This window comes from Myotis davidii, unplaced genomic scaffold (assembly GCF_000327345.1).
Source record: "Myotis davidii unplaced genomic scaffold, ASM32734v1 scaffold271, whole genome shotgun sequence".
Lineage (NCBI taxonomy): Eukaryota > Metazoa > Chordata > Mammalia > Chiroptera > Vespertilionidae > Myotis > Myotis davidii.
Window position 1 is genome coordinate 1,914,575 of NW_006284839.1, and position 20,695 is coordinate 1,935,269.

Below are 20,695 nucleotides of genomic sequence, written 5' to 3' on the forward strand. Positions count from 1 at the left end.
CGCATAACAGCAAAATCGCATAACAGCCGAGCATACACCCAGCAGCGCTGCTGATGCCTCAATGGTATGTGGAATGAAGTGGGCGGGCATCAGGAGGCCACTATGGCACGGGGCAAGCACTATGGGCAGTCTATCTGAAGTGTACCTGGCGTATAAGACGACCCCCCACTTGGAGGCATATTTTTCAGGGCCAAAAAATCGTCTTATACGCCGGCAAATACGGTAGGTTGAAAAGTTAGACATTAAAGCCTGAATAAAGTTACTAGTAATTTAGAAATGAGGTTAATTTTTTCACTTTGTACTTAAGATGATTTCATATTCAGGAGTGGGAAAGCAATTCAATAGACAATTCATTTGGTCTCCACGTAAATTAAGAACTGAAAGATCAAAATTACAACTAAACTATAGAACAAACATCATTCAGAGCCACCTGAAATCTAGCCAAACAGTAGTCCTACTACTAAGAATATAAAGAAGCTACATCGAGACTGGTAGGAAGGATAGAGACCACACAGGCTGGTCCCATATCTATGTGTGGTGTATAAATATCTTGGAGTGTTATCTCAACTGCGGGGGTCCCCTGAGGAGAAAGTGGTCAGGGTTCCAGTGCCAGGAAGAGAAGTCTCCATAATTTCTGGCTGTAAAAACCGATGAGAACTGTGGCTGAGACAGAAGGTTGCTGGAATCCCAGGCACTCCTCTTAAAGGGCCTGTGGACAGACTTACTTGGACACAGTCCTTCAGAGTTCCAGCACTGGGACAACAGCTCAAAAGGCTCCAGGGAAACATGAAAGGCATTTTTCAGGGCACTGAACTATTCTATATGATATTATAATCATTTATATCTACCACTGTACACTTCTCAACCATAGAATTTATAATACGAAGAGTTAACTTTAATGCAAACTATGGCCCAGCTGGTGTGGCTCAATGGTTGAGCACTGACCTATGTACCAGGTCTCAGTTCAATTCCACATCGATCCCGGCATGCGGGAGGCAGCCCATCAATGATTCTCTCTCATCATTGATGTTTCTATCTCTCTCCCTCTCCCTTCCTCTCTGAAATCAATAAAAACCTAATCTAATAAAAGACAAGTAAGGTGGGGGGGGGGGGGGGTGGGGGATTAATGGGGGGGATGAGAACACATTTGTAATACCTTAACTTAAAAAAAAAAGACAAATAAGGTAATTAACTGATACGCTTCCCATTGGCTAATCAGAGTGATATGCAAATTAACTGCCAACAAAGATGGCGGTTAATTTGCATAGGTAGGCTCCATCGGCAGAGCTGCAAGGCCTCACAGCCCTGGGATGGGCGGAGCCGCGAGGCCTGATGGCTGGGGCGGGGGAGGCTCTGGCAGGAGCCCAGCCAGAGTGAAGGCCTGGGTCCCAGGTGCCAGAGGAAAACTGGTGCCAGCAGCCAAGGGAAGGGAAGGCCTATTGCACGATTCTCTTCGTGCAACAGGCATCTAGTCCTATATAATAAAAGGCTAACATGCAAATAGACCAAATGGTGGAACAACTGAACAACCAGTTGCTATGACATGCGCTGACCACCGGGGGCGGGGGGGATGTGTGCGGAACATGACGGGCATTGGCCACGGCAGGATGGTAGAGCAGGTGAATGGAGGCGCCAGACCAAGGCAGGGCGCCGGTCGTTGTCATCGGAGCGAGCCTCTGATGGTTACTGAAAATTCTTTGCTCCTGAGCATGGCGGTCTCACCCAGCACTCGCACTGCTCGCTCCTGCTGCCGGTACCTGACGCCAGTCTCAATCACTCGGTGCCATCAGTGGGTGCAAGTGGTGGCTGCCGGCCCTGACTGCCCCTGAGTGCTTCTCCACCTCCCCCTGCTCCTGAGGGGCTATCAGGGCAGCAGCCACCACTCGTACCTGCTGATGGCGCTGGCCCCACTCGCACCTGCTGCTTGCACCGGCCCCAAACACTCTGTGCTGTCAGCGGCGGCAGTGGGAGCAGGGCTGCCAAGAGACGAAACTGGGGGCCACAATGGGAGGGGCCAGGCGAGGGCTAGGATGGGCCAAGACCCGCCCCTGTGCCTACCGCAGCCTCGCAGCCCAGTTCCTTTCAGGGTGCACAAATTTGTGCACTGGGCCCCCAGTGTGTGTGTGTGTGTGTGTGTGTGTGTGTGTGTGTGTGTATTTTTTAAGCCCTATGGATTTATTTTTAAAAAAAGAACAACATGAAGGCAAGAAATTTGGTAACTTTAAGAGGCCTATCCAAGTGAATTTAAGACTACAGTTCATACATCAAAAACATTTAGATAAAAACTAAAACAAAAATAAAGTAAAAACTCAGAATAACCCATGCCAGTTTTGTCATATCAACCCATGCCTGATCAACTGAGGATTACAAAACAGACCTGATAGTTTCTCCTCAGAAGAGTCTGAGTAGACAAAATAAAAAAGATAATGCAAAACAAAATTTAAAGATGCTGATTCATAGAAGTGCAACACAGTAGCATGCTGTAGATTAAAGCAAGTCTATATGGAATATCCCTAATTCACATAGAAATGCATGGTTAGTGAACACAAAGGAGACATTTATCTGTACTATAATCTATTGTCTAAAAAAAAATCAATGAATGCTTTTTAAAGGTCACTGGCTCAAACGGTAGTACCTATAAATAAGAACATGAAAGATGAATGGAATCCTTATGATAGTTTTCTAAATTCTAGTATTTTGTTTGACCCATAGGCTTATTTAAAAAAATAGGAATGTGAATATTACCTGAATGATTGCTATACACATTTCAGTGTGTGACTTCTGAAGTATTCTATCCTTGGAAATATCATGCTCTTAAAATTGAGTTATCCTTAAGAAGAAGCAAGTGCCTAGCAATTTCATTGTTAATCTTTAGAAGTACTACAGAGCTTCAAATGTAACCTAATCTGAGATGAGTTCTGCCAACCATCAAATTCATCAGCAAAGACAGAATAAAGGTCTTTGACAGGAAGGGACTATTCAATCTTTCATAATATTTACTGAGGGCCTTCTATGTGTTAAACAAGTGCTAGTAATACAGCCTAGATGAAAATATTACTATTAAAACATTCCTGCCTTCATCGTGATTATATCCTTTTGTGTCTGTATGGTCACCATACTATTTCTACTAGGCCCAGCATTCTCCTGATCCTTGGATATGTAGTAACAGTAACCTGATGATCCAATTTACTTTAAAAAATTAATTTACATAAATTTCAAGATTGCTATACATAGTTATTCCTTCTTACCTGGTCCTGTGTTGATAATAACGTAAACAGAGTTTCCAATGCTGCTCTTCGAACTGATGATATAGTGTGATGCAAAAATGGCCAGACACGTGGAACTAAAACTGTGAGTGACTGCTGAATACTAATAAAGAAGACACAAGTTAATCTAATTATTCTCAGTTGAAACTCCATTGATACATTACCTAAATATAATTTCCTTGTGGACCTGTTATCTTTTTAGAGGAGTAAATTCTAAAAATATAATACAATTTTCATATGAACCTTCATTTAATATCTTCAATCAAAACTGTTATTACAGCACCAGTATAGCCAAAGCAAATAGTCATAAAGAAGAACAGAAATATTAACACTAGGTTCTTCTATGGTGCTAATGTCATAAATTACCTTTATCAAATTAGAACTTTCCAATATAATGCTTTTATTCTCAATCTGTTCTTACTCAAAAAAAAGGGGGGGGCATGTATCTTAGCTGGTAGTAGCCTACACAAAATCAGGATTGCTAATCCTTACTCCTCTCCTGTGGGCAACCATAACATACATATCATTTACATCCACTCTGGGGCCATCTCTGCCACATGTCAAATGAGCAAAAGGTGGTATGGTAGTAGCTTTGAAATGTATCCTGATTTAGCATTACTAAGTTAAGAAAACTCAAATATCTTCCTTCTTACAGGTTAGATTGTAAATAGGAAAGCAAGCAAAGCCACATCTAGGCTGACAACTTGAGCCATAAGATTCCTGTCACAACCATGAGTGATTTATAAAAGTTACCTGGAATGAGGAAATGATTTGTAAATAACATTTAGAATACATACCTCTGTAGAAAAAAGCATGAATAAAAAAAGAATATGTCAGTGTAACTATTTATCTGTTTTGTAGTTCCTCTCAGGTGGCCTATCTTTTAATATTTCAATACTTGAAGGTTTGTATAAAAAAATGACTTCTTACATTAATTTACACATTTAGTACACATGCAACACAGACTCAAAATATGTAAAAGCATAGTAACGTCTTGTTAATAGTGTAACTCCTCATGCTCCAAATGACATGCTGCATTTCTTCTGACATAAACTAGAAAGTATCTGCTGAATAGCACAATATATGAACAAATGTTCCAATAAAGCAATTTTGAAAAAAGAATATTTAAAAGTACATTATTTCACATTGTGGCAACAGAACTTTCACTACATTTTTTCATTTTCTTACATTATGTTGCTTTCCTAACACTATCTAGTTGGTGATTTTTTTTAAAGTCCTAAGTCCTTTATTTAGAACAGATGTCAATAAATCTAAGGCCCACAGACTAAATACACTCTACCTGGTTTTAAAATAAAAGTTTTATTGGAAACCGACATATTTACTCTTTCATGTATTGTCTATGGCTGCTTTTGTGTTACATTAGCAGAATTGAGTAGTTCTGACAGAGATCACATGGCCCACAAGGCCAAAAATATCATTATCTGAAGAGTTGAGTAATTTTGAGAGATCGAATGGCCTGCAAAGCCAATTTTGACTTCACAAAAAGGTTGCCAATTCCTAACTAAGGTAATTAAAAGCTCTTGCATTTTGCAGCTTGAGAAGAGCTTTCACACAGATTAACTCATTTACTCCCTATAGCTTTTATTGCTAATGAAAGCATCTGAAATATATGCACTATCACCTCAATTTTTCTATTCATTTACTTGTACAGGTACTTATTTAGCTCTTCCAATCTGTGGGCTATCCTGCTAACCTAAATTTAACATTGAAGTATTACCAGTTGGTCGGCACTATTTGAAATATTCTCTACACATTTTCATGTATCTATGATTATTTCTTGGAAATAGTCATTCAGAGTCAAAAATCATTTATGATCATAATCATATGAATAGTCACTGAACACCCTCACTAGGCTAAGAACAGCAATTAATTTTCTCATCTGAGATTTTTTTTAAATATATTTTTATTGATTTCAGAGAGGAAGGGAGAGAGCTAGAGAGATAGAAGCATCAATGGCGAGAATCATTAATTGGCTGCCTCCTGCACGTCCCCAACTGGGGGAGATCGAGCCCACGACCCGGTCATGTGCCCTTGGCCAGAACTGAACCCAGGACCCTTCAGTCCGCAGGCTGATGCTCTATCCACTGAGCCAAACTGGCCAGGTCTCATCTGTGATTTTTTTAAAGTTGCATAAAAATTTTTACTTTTTATCTTCAAGGATACTATTAATAGAAACAATAACATTCAAGAGCCAGTCTAAAAAGCAGGGAAAACATTAATTAGCTGAGCTTCATTTCAAATATCAGGATAGGAAAGTACATGACACTAAATTCTTTTGTTCTTTGGCTTCACTCAATCTCTCTGCCTTTGGACATTATATTTGTGCATGGGTGGGGTCCCTCAATCTGGCCTACGCCCTCTCACAATCCAGGACCCCTTGGGGAATGTCGGTCTGCCAGCAAAGCGGCAGGCGGCCAGGGAGGTACCCGAGCCCAGGCCAAGTGCCGCACCACTCCTGCTCATCCCGTTCCCGCTGCACTAACTGCCACTTGGTAAGCTCGCTGAGCGTCGCTCCTGCTGTGGAAGCACACTGACCAAAGGGGGACAGCTCCTGCGCTGAGTGTCTGTCCCCTGGTGCTCAGTGTGTATCATAGTGACCAGTCAGACGGTCGATTGGTCGAACAATTGACTGGTCACTTAGGGTGTTATATATATAGATTACTATGTATCTTCTTCCTGGTAATTCTTGAAGTCAAGAACAAGAGTTAAAGTAAACATTACAAGGGAAAGTGCCTAGAGAAGCAAATTTTGGAAAATGCAATGCTGGTGTTCAATGATAATTCTGCTAACTAAATATCATTAAATTAGGGAAAAAATCTACATTTTGGGTCTAGAGGTGAAAATAAAATGCAATAATTATATTTCTGAAGTCAACTATTATAAGATGAATAAGATGAAGACTTCTATAACCAAAGTAACCCAAGCATAAAAGAATATGACCTTTTTAAGCTCCAGTCCCAAATGTGCTGGGGGGATGGGGGGCGCGGGTGGAGGCTTCCTGAAAATTGTAGTTTTGGGCATCACCAACTTCAGTACTGTTCCTAAAAGCTAGACTATTATATTTTTAGGCTTAAGTATTAGAAATTTATGTAAATACTTTTTACTTTATTCCACTAAATAGAAATAATTACCTGCATTGTTGGACCTGAGGGTAAGTTAACAGGGATGAAAGAAGAGTCATAATACTATTGGTTGAAGCTGTTAGATCATCTAGTTCCAGAAGAGCATCCCATAATGTATTTATAATGAAGGGTACCTATAAGATCAGTTATCAAGGAAACAGTTACTAATTTTACACAATATATTCACAAGCCATGCCAGGTTGTTTGTATCCCAGGAGTCACTACTAATTCAATAACATATACAATCCCAATGATCTTGAATAGAGTCAGTTTTGAGCCAAGTTAAAAAGGAGATATTATTTACCTTTAACAATTCCCTACCCGTTTTTAATGCCACTCACATCTATTTTGAAACTTCTCTTCCTAACCGGATTCACAATGGGAGGGAGAATTCAGGAAATAAAATAGCCGTTACTTTATGTAAAAAAACTAAACTGTGAAAACAACAGTGTTGACATAGAGACATGACCTTCTTTGTAATTTTATTTAAAACTGTACTAACGACAAATTTCATTTGTAAAATACTGCTTGCTGCACTTCCAAATACATGTGTTCTGGTTTTGATAATACAAGGGAAACAGAGACCTTGAGAGAGTCACTTCAAAAAATGAGACCAGATTAAAAAACCAAAAGCCAAAAACCAAAATCAAAACAATCTCGTATGTCTGAAAACCAAGAGTAAATTAAAGAAGAAATGTTTGCATTTTTCTCAAGAAGTTCCCTGCATAGTATGTGTATGTGAATGGGAAGAAGGTTAATAGTCACAATTCACTCTTCCTAAGGATAATGTATAATTGAATTGTATAAACCAGAGGACTGTCATAAGAAAAATGAAGCGTAAGGGAAAAAAAGTAGTCAATGTTTTTCCTAATACTTTATACCCCAAATGTAAATAAGCTATACAGGAAGAATATTGAAAAAAAATTAAATTTACCTTTTGTGTCTGAAGATACACAAGGCTTTCTACCACAGGTACTAATGATGCTGCAGCAACAGCTCTGACATCATCATCAAGGTCCTGGAGTCCTTCAATTATTTTAGTTAAAACTTTAGGCAATAAAGTATTAATTACATCCTGTAAAACAGTACATCAAAATAAATTAACTTTCTGTAGTACAAATATTGTGCTTCAACATTTTTTATTAAACTTGCCATAAATCCAAATCTTTATTTATTAAAAAGGAATCACGGCCCTAACCAGTTTGGCTCAGTGGATAGAGCGTAAGCCTGCGGACTGAAGGATCCCAGGTTCGATTCCAGTCAAGGGCATGTACCTTGGTTGCGGGCACATCCCCAGTGGGGAGTATGCAGGAGGCAGCTGATCGATGTTTGTCTCTCATCAATGTTTCTAACTCTCTCCCTCTCCCTTCCTCTCTGTAAAAAATCAATAAAATATATTTTTTTAAAAAAGGAATCACAAACAGAAAAGAAAAATAATATCAATAGAAGCCTATATAGCTAATCCTATTTACAGAAGACTACAATATCAAGTACTTTATTATTATTCAGTGTGATTTAAAACATCAGAACATGTTCTCAAGGTAAGACTATGAATTCCATGTGACCACAGATACATAGATAACCCTGCTATTAGAACCTTAATGCCTATTTCTCATTCAACCCTACTGATAGCCAAAAAGGGTATGAGAAGAGGGAAAGAAAAGTAACCCCTTCCTACTTCTCTTTATTCCAATCTACTCTTTTTTCAAGTTCCTCATAGAGCCAGCCTTCAGAGGCCATTCCTGTGATCACATACAATGGAATCTCATCTAGAACTGGTCTTGCTATGAAACAATAACAGGTTTCTAAACCTAATTCATCATCTTTTGATTTGTACTTGAATTGTTATTTGTACCTCTCTCTATGATACTATCTCAAAAAAGCAAATCTTGAAGGACTGACTTACCTAAGAATAGCTTGTTTACATTTGGGGTAACACTAAGAATCTAGGGCCATTTCGTATAATTAATGAAAAGAAACTGAGGGGAAAAACTCTCCCATATATGCTTCAAAAACTGAATGTTTACCTGACGAACTGCCAAAGCATATTTTATTCCTAGCAGACCACCATGTCTAACTTCCCATTGTTCTTGCGTAAGTAACTTAAGCAGTACATCCACAGTCTTATGAACTCCTGTTTCATTCATGTGTTTTAACACCACACCTAATGTTTGAGCACAAGTTTCACGAACTGGTGCCACAACCTACAAATGAGAAAGGAAGAAAACTCATATTTCAAAAGCCTTATTTTGCTGAATTTGAAATTTAATTGGGCAAAGTCTCCCTTAGGTAATACTTACTTCATCAGAAACAAAGTCTCCAAATCTGTCTAATGCAAAAACACAAAGGAGTCTAATAACCAAGTCTTCCAACCACTCTTGATGCTGCTGAATCATCTGTTAAACAATCATTTTTTAGTAACAAAGATCACACTTTGTATTGAGGATTGGGGAAATATTAGGTCCAAAACAAAAAACTAAAATATTGGAATGGATTATTTTAGCTGTAGGAATAATAGCCAAAATATATTAGAGTTCCAATTGCTATCTTTAATATTAACCACATCCTCTTATTAGATTCAGATATACTATACCAAAACCTTTAAAATTCATGAATTCTATTACACTATTTGCACTCCAAGAGAAATGAAGAAACTACTTAAGGCTGCTCCAATATCAACTGTATCTATCATTTACTTACTATCTATCCTATTACCAGTGTCTCCATGCTACACCAATCATATTGCTCACTGGCCTCTGAACTATCCTCTTATTCATTTTACTCTACTTTCTAATCCATTATGTCCTGCTCAAATATTGCTTCTACATATTTTTTCCACTCAATGTTTCTGAACATCTTTCCTGTGAACTTCTTCTTCCTGTCTATAAATAAACTTCATCCTAAGCTTTTTACTTTTACTCTTCCCCCCAAAATCACCTTTCCATATTTCTTATTATTTACCTTTCATTTTTACCTTATGGTACATGCTCTGTTACTTCTCTAACTTGGAAGAATAGTCAACTACTAAAACTCGATAATAAATGTTTCTTTACTAGACTTACCTCTTCTAAAGTACTGTCTCCCATTTTACCACCACTTTTCCCATGAGCTTTAAGTATTTCCCTAAGTCCAGTGCCTGCACCATGTCGAACCTAGAAATAACCAGAAAGCAAATGCCAGAGATTAAATGCTTAAGAAACCAAGTTTAACTTCTTTAATTTGGAAAGGGAATATTAGATTTTTAAGAAATTAGAATAAACTAAGTGACATTTCACAAGAATGTTTTTTTCTTCTACTATTCAAGGAGAAATACATATATAAATGTTATAATCTTGGTTATATAAAATGTTTTTTAAATCAAGCTAAGATAATAGCTATTCTAATATCCTCCCGAGGTATATGTAATCCACTTTGTTTGTTAATACTCACCCGAGGATATTTTTCCATTGATTTTTAGAGAGTGAAAGGGAGGGGGAGCAACACAGAGAGAAACATCGATGTCAGAGAAACGTATCAATAGATTGCCTCCAGCACAAACCCCAACCGGGGCCGGGATCAAGCCTGCAACTGAGGTACGTGCCCTTGACTGGAATCAAGCCCAAGACCCTTCATTCCGCAGGCCAATGCTCTACCCACTGAGCAAAACTGGCCAGGACAAGTTGAGGGATTAAGCAACTCTGAGACACAGACAACAGTATGGTAAGAGGGTAAAATGTATAAAGAGCTGAAAAAAGCTCAACACCAAAAAGAAAAAAAAACTAATCCAATATAAAATGGGCAAAGAACCTAAATAAACACTTGACTTGGGGTGATGAATACACAATACAATATATGACTATGTATTATAGAACTGTATACCTGAAACCTATATAATTTTATTAACCAATGTCACCCCAATAAATTCAATTAAAAAAGTAATACCTAAAAAAATAAATAAATAAAATAGGTTAAAAAAAAAAACAGAAAGAGATCATACCTCCCAGGAAGGATTAAAAAGGTCATTGCAAAGTTCTTCACAAAAGCTTTCCAAAGGCCATTCATTTGTCTAAATAAAAACACACACAATATTACTACTAATTCAAAAGGTCTATTTTATGCTAATAATTTAAGTAATTTAATAAAGTGTATTTATGTAGCGGTATAATACTAATAGTCAGGTCTTAACATGTTTAAATAATTGAAATTGCTATTAATGAAGTAAAGGAATAAGATTTTTAATATAATTTATTTCATTTGACAGATTATTAAATACTATCTACTGACATATTAGTATGAAAAAATTATCAATAATTTCAAAGGACACTTTAGGGCATTTCAATAGTACCTCTTCAATTAAGGAAGAACTGTCTGGAACATTATCAATCAAGACTTTGGAATCATTTGCAGACTGATTAATAACAACATTTGATATTTTTCGTTTCTTTTCTTCTGGTTCTCCGTCAGTGCTATCATTGCTAAAAAAAATAAAATCACTGTTTGAAACGTGAATAAGGATAATGTGAACCACAATAAATGTAAGAAAACCCATCATTTGAACAAATGTTTTGTCATTCTTATGATTTATTTATAATTTCATATATCAAATAACAAAAATAAACCACTTAACCACTGAGTCGGTATGGCTCAGTGGTTGAGCATCGACCTATGAACGAGAAGGTCACAGTTTGATTCCCAGTCAGGGTACATGCCCGGGTTGCAGGTCCGATCCCCGATGGGGGGCAAGCAGAAGGCATCCGATCAGTGATTCTCTGTCGTCATTGAAGTTTCTATCTCTCTCTCCCTCTCCCTTCCTCTCTGAAGTCAATAAAAAAAATTTTTAAATTAACTACTTAAAATTTTTGAGCAAAAATATATCCTTATTGATGAATATAAAATAGCCAATTAATTTTTACTTTCAAATTTAACAAGTCTTTGTTTTTTGCCTTTCTAGAACCAGCTCCTCTCAAATTCCCTTGGTCTAACAACCTAAATCTGGCCAACCATAACTTTTTTAGGCTTCTGTACTCAGGAGAAAATATACTGAGTGACACACTATAATTTTATTAATTCTTGAAAAACATAGAGATAAGACAACTGATCAATAAAAATGTTTCCAAAAAATATGAGGAATGTTATTTTATGACTAAAGGACCAAAAATATTGAGGCTGGCTTCATAGCAAAATATTACAAAGGAGAAGACAAGTAAAATTATTCTGAATTAATGGAAAGGAACAAATTAGCACCATCAAGGTATATACAGCATCATTTTCTGTAAATACTGCCCCCATCTTAATAGTGTAATTTGTTTGGCCAACTATATTTTCTATAAGGTGATGGATGAAATCTGAGCCTTTCTAATCTCACTCCTTATTGTTTTTACTCTAATTCTCTCCAATCTAGCCACATTGGTCACCTTACAGTCCTTGAATTAGTTGGGCACATTTCTACTTCCAGGCATTTTGCCCTTGCTATTCCCTCTATGTGGAAAGAAGTGAGGATTCTTTCAGATCCCGAAAAGTCAACTCTGTGAATCCCTCCTTGATCGGTCTATTTAAATTTTAAACTCTCTCCCCCAAAATATTTCACTTTTTTCCTTCTTAATCCTTATTAACATGTGATTTATTTATTTATCTTATTTTACATCTTTCCCTCTAGCACAAGGGTGGGGAACCTTATTTTTTTGGCCAAAGGCTATTCAGATAGTTATGATATAATTCACTTAATATAAATTTATGTTGCTATGAAACAAGTTCCTAGATTTATTGAATTTCGAGTCCCACCTGTGGTTGCCATGGCAAGGCCAGACCCCTGCTCAAGAATGTAAGCTCCAAAAAACAGAAATCTTTTATCTATTTTATTCACTACTGTATGTTGAGTGCCTAGTACAGTATCTGGCACATAGAAGATATTCAGTAAGTATTCGTGGAATGAATGAATCACAAATCTGAAAAATAAGATCTAATATTTCCAATATTCAAATATTTGGGTAAAAGTGCTTATATAAATAAAAGCCAGTCAAAACAATTACTAGTTACCATACAATCCTAATGAACTGTTAACTTAAAAAAATCTTGTTAACTACAAGCAATAAAGATTCTATACTTAAAAAATAAAATAATCCCATATAAAAATTTATACCAACTAGATGTTTATTATTTCTCCTTTACTGTGCCTAGCTTTTAACCCTTTGGGTGCCAACCAATATCCTAGAAACTATGCTAAAATTGCCAAGGCAGTTTGAGTTAAGGTTTTTAAATTTTTTTCCCCACATAAAGAGTGAACTACTAGCATCTAATAGTGACACTGCAGGAGGAGCGCAATAGCGCTACCAGCACTTTTGGCAAAAGACAGGAGGTGTGTGATCGCGCTCCTGGCACTCTAGGGGTTAAATAAACACTGTAAGCACTTATTTTTTAGCTTTATATAGATGGGGAAAATGTCAAAAGGTTGCCATCTGCAACAAACATTTATTTTTATAGGCTCTTGTGTTTAATTCATCATTTACTCAAGCACTTCTTGAATACCACTAAAAATTCTGATATAATAGAGCTGAATGGGGGCTGCATTTTAACAAGTCCCTCAAGGGCTTCTGAAGGGGGTTGTTTTAAACCACCCTTTGAGAAATGCTGCTCCAACCCATGCACAGATACCACTTTTATTGACTCATTAAAGAACATGAGAGAAAAAACAAAAACATGAGGATCATGAATTCAACCATAGAGTTCTTTCCTACAACAAGTTAGGTAAACAAGACATAATTATTACCTGTTATTTGGTTTAGCCTCCAGCCTAAGAAACAGGCAATGTAATACTATAATAGTTCTCATTTTACTAATGCACTCTTCTTAACTTGTAGCCCTTACAACCCGTGGTCGGCAAACTGTGGCTCGCGAGCCACATGCGGCTCTTTGGCCCCTTGAGTGTGGCTCTTCCCAAGCCTAATTAAGTTAATAACAATGTACCTACCTATATAGTTTAAGTTTAAAAAATTTGGCTCTCAAAAGAAATTTCAATCGTTGTACTGTTGATATTTGGCTCTGTTGACTAATGAGTTTGCCGACCACTGCCTTACATCATCATCTTTCTGACTTCACTCTTTACTACTCTCATTTCCATCCACTCATCCTAGCTATACGGCCCTTCTTTCTATTTCTTCGATACTCCAGGACTAAGGCATTTATACTGTTGCCTCAGCCTGAAATGTGCTCCCCTTGGAAGACCTTCAGCCCTCGTTCAGAGTTCATAATTAGTAAGGAAAACATCTGCATGCAGATTTTTCTGGGAAGTTGTCCTAGTCCCTATAATAGTGAATACTCTCTGACAGTTGAGCAAGACAATCCAAATGGTACTCCACAGCTAGAGACAATGTCAGCAAAATGTTTTAGAGATCAAGCAGACACAGATTTAAGCTATATAGCAGTACTATTTTAAATGAATAGCAAAAAAAGATTTCTACCTCTTCTCATTGGTTTCCACTGCATCCCTGGATCTCTGTTTTGCAAATAACTTGGCCATTCTTTTAGCTTTATTCTTTTGAAAAATTCAGCTGCCTGGAGAGTCTAAAAGAATAAAAGAACAGAGTTTGAACTAAAGAAGTCAAAATAAATATCCATAGTCTCAGCCTCAAAAGAGGAGTATGTCTATAAATTTCACTATATACAAATTGACCACATTCTTTTTTGAGAGCTTCATGCTATTCCACTGTATGGCTATACCATAATTTCACTCTCTTCTTCCTTTTTCCCTGTTCTTCCAAATCCTAACAGATGCTCATGTTTCTTAATTTTTCTTATGTCATGGATGTGACACAAATGTATGATCCTAACCCACAAAAAAGACATAAGATTTCAAAATAACCATAATACCAATCAAAAATTATAAGAATAAAGAAAGTCAATGCAAGAAACTGATAATTATCATCTGCTGAAAAATATTTAAAAAATTATAGCCAGAAGTGATTGGTCCAGCAGCCTACAGTCAACTTACCCCAATAAGCACTCTTCTTCTAAAGCACTCACTGCCTACTGTTTTTTGAATCTCTTCTCCATTCATGGGAGACATTATAAAGACTGTGAAGTTAGAAATGCTTTCAGCCCAAGCCTAAAGATCCTTTCTGCCACTAACTGATTAAGATTCAAATGAAATTTACCATTCTACAACCAATTAAGGCCACTGGTATGGATCCCATGCTATAGTCTTGATCCAGGGACCATTGGTGCACATATAAGGCAATGGAGCAGTAATGAGCTAATGCAGCAGTAACTCCTCCCAAACGTCCATTATAACCAAACTTGGATCTTTCAAACCATAAACTGGCTGTTACCCATCCCATGTCCAACTATTCTGTATATTGACCATTTTCTCTAATATGCCTGCCCATTCATTTTCTTACACCATGCTCAATTACCACACTGTGATCACAGTACTACATTTTTATTCTCCTTTAATTCTATTTTTTTTTATTTACCCCTTTTTCTACCTCATTTCTTTCCACTCTTTATTGGTTATCATTATATTTTCTGCCTCTTTATAATCTTTTCCTTTTCCCTTCCAAGTATGTGCAATATTGTTCTTTGTCTGCAAAAGTAATTCATCATCACACACCCCCTAACCCTAAAAATATAAAGTTGACAAATTCTAATGGTTAAGAGAACAATTATTATAAAGGCAAATAGACCATTCTCAAGTAAAGGGCAAGGCCAAGGGAATGAGAAGGTGGTTTTATGACTGCAAAGCAGGAAATCCTAACAGGGCTCACAGAACCTTGAAAGAATACTGCAAGGGCAAGAAGAAAGGGTATTGAACCCCTGAAAGGTAGTATTTCACTTGTATGTTAATGTTCCTGAGGAGAAAGCCACAGCTTATAATGAGTCTGGGGCATTTAAAAAAAGAAGTGCACAGGCATCTATTGGAAATTGGAAGAACAGAGAGAAAAGGGGCAATACAGAACAGAAGTATGGTAAAGCCACTAACAAAAAAGCCTGAGGCTATTACAAAAGAATGTGATCAATCTGTATATATTGATATTTCAGTTACATGAAGTCAGTAAAGGTAAACATGGCTTAAAAGGGCACACATACTTGTCTACACACAGAACATTTCAGAAGGATGCATAAATAACTACAACAGGATTGCCTATGTAGCATGGGGACATGGCTATCTATCAATTATTGGAAAGAAACTTATTTTACTTCATATTGTATATTCTTTTTTAAATGTTTAAATCCTTTTTATCATGTTTGTTACTTTCTCAAATTAAAAAATGAATCACAGCTCTAAAGATTTTAGATTCATATCTGACTATGATAGCCCTTATTATCCCACTCTCTCAAACATTTACTTTATTTTCCCCTTTGCTAAAGAACAAACGAAAGAGCAACTGGTGCAACTAGGAGTTCTCAATATAAGAGGCTTCAAAAGGTCCATCACAGCTCTTATCTAACAGTCCAGTCTCTACAAGGTAGGTTGAACTTGTATCTCTTTAAAATCTGTCACCAGAAACCCAATTTATAAAGACATTAGCAATGAACAGAATTAAGGACAGTATTTTTTAAAAATTGCAGTTGCATAGCAAAATGAAACAAGCCCTTTGTATTATTGTTTAAAATCAAACAAAGGTTTTACCTACAGGTTGTTTGTTTACAAAGGTTGCTGAAGTTGGGGTATAATCTAAATCTTCATCATTAAAGAGTTCTTCAGTACTCATTCCAATGGCTTCTCCCATATTAAGGCCAAGTTTCTTCTGTAATAGTTTTCGTTGGCGTGCTATCCTCTCTTTAGGATCCACTTCACCTTTAAGCAGAAAAGAAATACATTTCCTCCAAATCAGCTAAGAAGTATTCTAATACATGAAGATCAGACTCTATTAAAATACTCACCCCACCCCCCAAAAAAAGCCCAGCTGGTTTGGCTCAGTGGATAGATCATCAGCCTGTGGACTGAGGGTCCCGGGTTTGATTCTGGTCAAGGGTACATGCCTGAGTAGCAGGCTTGGTCCCCAGTAGGGGGCATGCAGGAGGCAGCCAATCAATGATTCTCTCACCGTTGATGTTTCTATCTCTCTCCCTCTTCCTTCCTCTCTGAAATTAATATATTTAAAAAAAAATTTTAAATATAAGAGAAGCTCAAATAAAACTAACTTAAAAAAATAAAATACAAAAAAATTTTTAACTGTTAAAACACCCCTCCTGCCCTGGCTGCTTTGGCTCAGTGAATAGAGTGTCGGCCTGGGTTATGAAGGGTCCTGGGTTCGATTCCGGCCAAGGGTACATGCATGGGTTGTGGGCTTGGTTCCCAGTAGGGGGCATGCAGGAGGCATCTGATCAATGATGGTCATCATTGATGTTTCAATCTTTCTCTCCCTCTTCCTTCCTTTCTGAATCAATAAAAATATATTTTAAAGCCAAAACCGGTTTGGCTCAGTGGATAGAGCGTCGGCCTGCGGACTGAAGGGTCCCAGGTTCGATTCCGGTCAAGGGCATGTACCTGGGTTGCGGGCACATCCCCAGTGGGAGATGTGCAAGAGGCAGCTGATCGATGTTTCTAACTCTCTATCTCTCTCCCTTCCTCTCTGTAAAAAATCAATAAAATATATTAAAAATATATATATATATTTTAAAAAATTAAAATTAAAACACCCCTCCTGACAATAAGCAAGCCATACTCAGTCTTTAATAGTGGATAATTTAATGTCATAAATTCCATTAACTAACCATTAGAAAATATTTTTCATTGAGACTTCCCCATTGCCCTATTGTCAATTATTGAGTATATATAAAATGAGATCTATTCCTATGGAAAAATATAATCTTATTTTAGTATAACTATACCTTGTACGTTCTCTGAAAGATCTAACCAAGCTAAGAAACAAAACAAAAATCTATGTTTTATTTGACAGAAAAGATCTCAACAAATACATGCTTATTCCAAGTGAGGCTTTTATGTATTCTGAGATGATACACCTCTAATAACAAAGATAAGGCATAAAAGTAGACAGATTTTAAATGTCCCAAGTAAAACCTGTAATAATTCACTGGAAAACAGATCAAAAGGTATTATTTTAAAAACTAGAGGCCTGGCGCCTGTCCCTCAGCCCACCTGCACCCTCTCACAATCCAGGAGCCATCAGGTTATGTCCAATAGACGGCTTAGGCCGACTCCCCATGGGTCAGTAATCGGACATCCTTATCGCTGCTGCAGAGGTGGGAGAGGCTCCCACCACCACCCCTGTACTCACCAGCTGTGAGCCACCTTCTGGCTGAGCGGCACTCCCCCTGTGGGAGCATACTGACCACCAGGGGGTAGCTCCCATGTTGAGCATCTGCCCCTGGTGGTCAATGTGTGTCATAGTGACCAGTCGTTCTGTAGTTCGGTTGATTTGCATATTACCCTTTTATTAGATAGGATATAATTTTGTGCTTAAAAATAGCTAAATTGCAAGATATGGCTCTACAAAATTAGAAATTTTTTTAACATTTTAAAAACTATAATGATTTGCTTCTAATAAGTTCTTATTGGACTAACTCTCCACAGATTATAAACTCTAGACAAAATATGAAAAAAACAAATACCTGAAGACAATGACTGGAAAGAGTACAAAAGCAGGCATATACCTTTAGAGAATTGTCAATAGCTGGAAGAAGGGCATGGCACTGGGTGAGTCTCCCAATTTTGCAGTTTTTAACCTGAGGGTGAACCCAGTCCATGGTGTATGGGAAGCTAAAAGCTGGATAAAAAAACCAGTCTCTCTGGCTTGAAGAACTAGAAAAGAGTCAGGGGTCAATACAGCTACTGGAAGATAGAGAAAATGCAGAAAGTAGAGAGCCAGAAAGAAACAGCAAATTCTGTATAAACTCAGCCAAATCTCTGGCTAAATTCTGAACTTTGTACACACAGGGCAGACTCCACACAGTCCAGTTAAAGCTAAAATTTGATCTGAAATTTTAGCTGTTGGAATCTGTAATTTGAGTTTCACCAAATTAAATGCATGCTAAAACAAACAAGCAACAAAAGCCAAATCAACCAAAACACTCTGGAAGAATATAACAGATTCCAGCATGTGTGAAGGATACAATCCAAAATTAACTGACATACAAAGAATCAGAAAATGTAACCCATTCTCCAAAGAAAAGACAAACTCTGAGATAACCCAGATGTTGAAATTAGAAGGCAAGATTTTTCCTCCTCAACCAAGGACACTTTTTATTGATTTTAGAGAGAGAAATGTGGGGAGAGATAGAGAGAGGGAGGGAGAAAAGGAGAGAAAGAAAGGGAAGGAGGGACAGAGAGGGAAGCATCAATGTGAGAAAGAAACTTTGACCAGTTGCCTCCTATACGTGTCCCGACCAGAGATCGAACCTGCAACCTGAGTATGTGCCCTGCCTGAACTCAAATCAAACCCTCTACCTCTCAGTGTATGGGATGACACTCACTAACTGAGCCACATCCACCAGGGCAATGACAACATTTTTAAAGCTGCGAGTTTAACAATGCTCAATGTAAAGGAAGATACTATCACAATAATGAAAATATAGGATACCTCAATAGAGAAACAGAAACTATAAAAAAAGATCACCTTCAAGTGCATCAAGGACCTGCCTGAAGACTTGGAATGAAAAATTATCTATATGGGTTCTGCAGAAAGTGAAAAATATGGTCAGGTTGTAGACTCTGTCTTAGTGGGCCCTGTTCATAGGAGAAGGCATATGTTTGTATTTCAGGCTGATGCACCTAATCCAAGACTAATTCCAGATGCAGAAGCAATAGGTCTAACAGCTGTGCTAATCACATGCACCAATTGAGGTCAGAATTTATTAGATTTGGCTATTATGTAAGTAATGAATATTATCGAGACAGAATTAAGAAAAAATCCACCAGTAAAACTAGACTTTTCTAAGCCTCAAAGGAACATTTTGGCATTGAATCCCAGAGTTACACGATTCCACATTAATTCAGAAATAACACAGAAAAACTGGAAGATGCAGAAAACAGCAATCCAAATCTACAATCACTTCTTTCAACGGATGCATTACACCTTCAGCATCAAAGGGATGGTCCACGTCAGAAAACTCACTAAATGTCATGTTAGAATCCCACATGGACTGCCATGTGACCACCTGCCATCTCTGTAGTACAAATTAAGCTATAAAAACACCCAGAACTATTTCCCTAAAATTTCATAAGTCATAGACACTAAGATACAATGTGAAAAATTTGTTTAAAAAACATCCTGTAGAATGTTTATAAGAAAACCAGTATTTGAGCAAATCGTAGACTATAAATACAACTAAAGTAATTTTTTCTCTGTTATTTTAGTTGTTCTGAAACTAATCTGATTAAAACATATATATACTTTTAAAAAAATAAAGAAAAGAGAGGGGGGGGGGAAGATTGAAAGAAGCAAACAACTCAAAAATGAAATTAAGAAAACAATTCTAGCCCAGCCGATATGGCTTCATGGTTGAGCTTCCGACCTATGAACCAGGAAGTCACCATTCGATTCCCAGTCAGGGCATATGCCCAGGTTGAGGGCTCAATTCCCGGTGTGGGGCATGCATAGGGCAGTTGGTCAATTATTCACTCTCATCATTGATGTTTCTTTCTCTCCCTTTCTTTTCCTCTCAGAAATCAATAAAAAATATATTTTCTAAAATTCCACTTACAACATCAAAAGCAAAAATTACAACTTATATTCTGAAAACTATAAAATATTGGTGAAAGAACTTAAGGAACATTCCGTGTTCATGGGTCACTGTCAAGACAGTAATAATTCCAAAACTGATATACAGAATCAACACAATTCCTATTTTATTAGTTAGCTTTTTTGCAAAGATTGAAAAACTGATCCTAAATTTCACATAGAAAATTAAAAGATTCAGAAAATCCACAACAATACTAAAAAAGAACGAAGTTTAATTTTTCTCTTTATTAAAGTATTACATACGTGTCCTTATCCCCTCACTCATGCCCTCAACCCCTGGTGTCTGTGTCCATTGGTTAGGCTTATATGCATGCATACAAGTCCTTTGGTTGAACTCTCTCCTATACCCCCATTCTCCCCTACCTTCCCTCTGAGGTTTGAAGGTCTGATTGATGCTTCTCTGTCTCTGGATCTGTTTTTATTCATCAGTTTATGTTGTTCATTATATTCCACAAATGAGTGAGATCATGTGATATTTATCTTTCTCTGACTGACTTATTTCGCTTAGCAAAATGCCCTCCAGGTCCATTCGTGCTGTTAGAATGGTAAGAATTCCTTCTTTTTTACCGCAGCGTACTATTCCATTGTGTAGATGTACCACAGTTTT

The 20,695-nt window shown here is 37.3% G+C and overlaps 1 protein-coding gene and 1 pseudogene across 1 annotated transcript in view; one reads left to right on the top strand and one right to left on the bottom strand.

The window, feature by feature from the left end:
- Positions 1-20,695, bottom strand: part of BTAF1 (B-TFIID TATA-box binding protein associated factor 1) — a 92,975-nt gene that overhangs the window by 53,358 nt on the left and 18,922 nt on the right. The window contains 11 exon segments of the mRNA XM_006755114.2: positions 3,249-3,369; positions 6,419-6,543; positions 7,344-7,484; positions 8,437-8,613; positions 8,710-8,805; positions 9,472-9,561; positions 10,386-10,454; positions 10,734-10,863; positions 13,846-13,921; positions 13,924-13,948; positions 16,018-16,181. Coding sequence (XP_006755177.2) covers positions 3,249-3,369; positions 6,419-6,543; positions 7,344-7,484; positions 8,437-8,613; positions 8,710-8,805; positions 9,472-9,561; positions 10,386-10,454; positions 10,734-10,863; positions 13,846-13,921; positions 13,924-13,948; positions 16,018-16,181 — 1,214 coding nt within the window.
- Positions 17,393-19,529, top strand: LOC102762866 (annotated as a pseudogene).